Below are 3,921 nucleotides of genomic sequence, written 5' to 3'. Positions count from 1 at the left end.
TCTGTTCAGCTAGATTTCAGGTGGTTCTGAATGGTGGTTATTTTTTTGTAGTTTAGTTGTAATTTTGATGTGCTTGTGAGAGTTTCCAAGTACTGCATTTACCTGTGCTGCCATCTTCATCTGTTTTTAAAATATAAATGAGTATATTCCCATGTCATTCCCTGGAAATATTTTAGCAATTTGATTGCCCATCAGCAGTATATGAGGGCAGTGTGGCAGATGGGCTGGAAAGGAGAGGTAACATGATTGGAAGCAGAGATGTGGGAGGTTTGGGGGAGGCAGGAAGGAGGAGGCGCCATCACCATAGGGCTGATGGGCAGGTTGAGAGAGTTGCAGACCAGAAAATAGTGGTGTGTTTTGCCCAGCTGGTGTTGCTCAGTGTTTGAACATCGAGCCATGCACCAAGAGGTTGCTGGTTCGATTCCCAGTCAGGACACATGCCCGGTTGCGGCTCAATCCCCAGTGAGGGGCATGCAGGAGGCAGCCAATCGATATTTTCTCTCATCGATGTTTCTATCTTTCTCTCCCTTCCCCTTCCTTTCTCTCTAAAATTAATTTTTAAAAGATTAAAGAAAATAGTGGTAAATGTTTTTTCACAATTCTAGCAATTCACTCTGGTCTTGAGGTTGAACTGAACCCTAAATCACCTTGCAGGTGGACAACCTGGATGAATTTCTGAATGACCCTCTGAAGCAGCACACACTGATCCGCTTTCTCCCCAGGCCCATCCGGCAGCAGCTCCTGTACAAGAGGTGAGTCCCCGGAACAGACGTAGAGTGGCCGAGGCTCCCTGCACGCCCCTTGAAGTTAGGGTCTGAATCCTCATTAACCAGGAAGAGGAAAGGTGTCTGCCTCGCTGGTTGTAAAGATTCGAGGTTTTCATTAATTCAGCCACCTGTGAGCCTTCTAAAGCCCGGGCAAATGAAATGTGGGCTGGTAAATTTCATACTTGATTTCAAGGTTCTTTTAAAGCAGCAGTTCTCAACCTGTGGGTCGCGACCCCTTTGGGGGTTGAACAACCCTTTAACAGGGGTCACCTAAGACCATCAGAAAACACATATATAATTACATATTGTTTTTGTGATTAATCACTATGCTTTAGTTATGTTCAATTTGTAACAAAGAAAATACATCCTGCATATCAGATATTTACATTATGATTCATAACAGTAGCAAAATTACAGTTATGAAGTAGCAACGAAAATAATTTTATGGTTGGGGGTCACCACAACATGAGGAACTGTATTAAAGGGTTGCGGCATTAGGAAGGTTGAGAACCACTGTTTTAAAGTAAATTCTGCTGATAAAGTCTGCAAGCCTTAATGTGGTTTTGTCCTTTTGTTACTTTTACTTTCTAACCCAAAACCCCAGTTAGAATTGATGCTCCATTGCCCTTGTTGGGTGTGGGAAGGGCAGTTCTGGGCTCCAGTACTGTGCAGGCCCAAGGCCAGTCCTCCAGGTCCCACCAGGTAGAAGAGGAGAATAAGTGAGGTGCACTCCTCGCCCCAGATGCAGACCCCCTGACCACAGTCAGCGTGTGGTGTGACTGGATCCTGCTCCTCCCCTCTGTTTCCCAGACGATACATTTTTTCAGTGTTGGAGAACCTGCAGAGGCTGTGCTACATGGGGCTGCTGCAGTTTGGTCCCACAGAAAAGTTTCAGGATAAAGATCAGGTAATATCTGTCAAGCCCAAATTGAAGTGGTCCTGACCGTTAAGCACAGTTTCCAGGCGACTAACCTGAGGCTGACTCTGAGGTCTCTCCCGCCCCATCCCTGCCTGCCTTGCAGATCTTCATTTTCCTGAAGAAGAAGGCGGCTATCGTTGACACCACCATCTGCGACCCACATTACCACCTCGCCCACAGCAGCCGGCCCTTTGAGAGGCGTCTTTATGTCCTGAATTCAATGCAGGATGTGGAAAACTACTGGTTTGACCTGCAGTGCGTCTGCCTCAACACCCCTCTAGGTACCATCTGTCTTTGCTGGTCCTCACTGTTTCCCCCCCCTTTCTGTGGAACAACTGGAATTAGAGCTGGAGAGGACGAGATGATGCCTCGTGGTTTTCAGGCTCCCGGAGGCCTATCGTGTCCTTGGGGCTCCCTTAGAAAGAAAGCCCAAGCAGCTCCACTTGGTCTTCATTTATGTGTTCATTCAGCAGGTGTTTGTGAGCACCTCAGCGTGCATTTCCTGTGCCTGACCACAAGCAATGAAAGCACACCTCTTCCCGGCCTTCCTGCGACTTCATTCTTGGGGAGAAGGCGCGCACACACACACACACACACACACACACACACACACCCCGAGGAAATAAGCAGGGCCATGAGCTGAGGGCATTTGAATGAAAGGTCAGAGGCAGCCTTTCTGAGGAGGAGACATTTGAGGCTGAGCCAACCGTGTCCAGAACTGGGAAGAACATTCCAGGCACAGGGAGCAGCAAGTGCGAAGGCCCCAAGTGTGGTTGGAGAAACAGAAAAGGCCGCATGGTGGGAAGGAGAGTGGCAGCTGAGATTGGGAAGTGGGCAGGAGGGTTTGTGGGAGCTATAGAGCCTCCCTCCAGCCCAGCGTGCTTTCCTCGAAGCCAGTTTTCAGCTGGTCTTTTCTTGCCAGTTCTACCAGGAGAAAAAGGATGGGCATCGGATTTGCACCCGGGAGAGACATCTGATCCTCCTCCTCCTGTCACAGAGCTGCAGATCAGTGTTACATACTGGTTTTTGCACAGCAAGGATTACATACTTGTTCCGTGGGATTGTTCAGGGTCAACAGCCTAATGAGCACTTGTATTTAGAGCCTTTAATGGGTCCAGACAAATTTTAGGACAGTGTGTGTCACGGACTCCTCTGGCATTCACTAGTGAGCTAGGCTTTTACCATTTCAGATTTTAGGTTATCTAATTCCCCTGCATTTTATCCCCAGATGAAAACTTGTGAGCCAGTGTGTTATTTGCACCAAAGATTTTCAGGCTTAACAGTTGGTGAATTTCCATCCATCCCTTTTAGTGTTTGGGAGCAGACATGTGGGAGGCTTATTGAATCCATTAATCAGACCTTGATTGTCCCATCATTTAGCGAACATATGAGGGGTTCCCCAAGGATGAAGGGAAAGCACCATCTAAAAGACGTGAGCATCCTTTAGAGCAGGGGCTCTGGACACAAGTGTGCGCAGCAGCACCTGGGAGCCTGAAGTGCAGCAAGTGCAGAGGTTTGGACTCAGCAGACCTGGGCTGGCCTAAACCTGCATTCCTACCAGCAGCTGTGCTGCACAGAAGCGTCACCTTAAGTCCCCTTAGGTTCAACTGCCCATTCAAATGCATGACCTTGGACAAGCTCTTTGTAACCTCCTGACTTTAGGGGACTGTGTTTCACAGTGTCTCCATTTCTAAACTGGGAATACCACCACCACCTTATGGGCGGAGGCGAAGCTTCACCCAGAGGTCTCTGTAAACTTGGCTGGAGGGAGGCGGGGGGGACATGGCCTCTCCCCACAGCCCCTCCCCCACCCCATCAAGTCTCCAGATGAGCATGTTATGAGAGGGTCTTCGATAGTCTGCAAATTATCATCACCTTCCCTTGCCCTATTCAAGCAGCAGTTTTAATAGTAATTTATGTTTTCTTAGGAGAAATGCGATCTTCTTTATTGTGGAATAACTGAACGTAATCGCTCCACTGAATGAGTGCTCCTCTTGGGCACTCGGGAAACAAGAGGCTGCTCCTGGCTGCTCTTGGGGAAACTGATGCCGCATCAGCTATCTGTCCCATCCCTGCCGCCCCGACCCCTGCAGCCACAGCCCAGTGCGGTCATTTCCATTTACTGCCTCCTCTGTCGCACACAGCATGCCCACGGGGCCCCAGGAGGGAAGGCATATGGTTCCTCTGCTCATAACTCCCCGAGCCTACTGTGTTCTTTGGTCGCCTACTGCCCAC

The 3,921-nt window shown here is 49.0% G+C and overlaps 1 protein-coding gene across 1 annotated transcript; it reads left to right on the top strand.

The window, feature by feature from the left end:
* Positions 1–654: 654 nt before the first annotated feature.
* Positions 655–1,995, top strand: LOC102433359 (general transcription factor 3C polypeptide 1-like; the record flags this gene model as incomplete). The annotated part of the gene is made up of 3 exons (XM_006109361.3): positions 655–752; positions 1,578–1,674; positions 1,790–1,995. Coding segments are annotated over 3 exons (401 nt in total), but the record flags the coding sequence as incomplete, so codon positions are not given.
* Between the last annotated feature and the right edge of the window lie 1,926 nt (positions 1,996–3,921).

The sequence above is a fragment of the Myotis lucifugus genome, unplaced genomic scaffold, assembly GCF_000147115.1.
Source record: "Myotis lucifugus unplaced genomic scaffold, Myoluc2.0 scaffold_8699, whole genome shotgun sequence".
Taxonomy (NCBI): Eukaryota; Metazoa; Chordata; class Mammalia; order Chiroptera; family Vespertilionidae; genus Myotis; species Myotis lucifugus.
The sequence above is the reverse complement of the archived record's forward strand: the minus strand, read 5'-3'. Positions and strand labels throughout refer to the sequence as shown.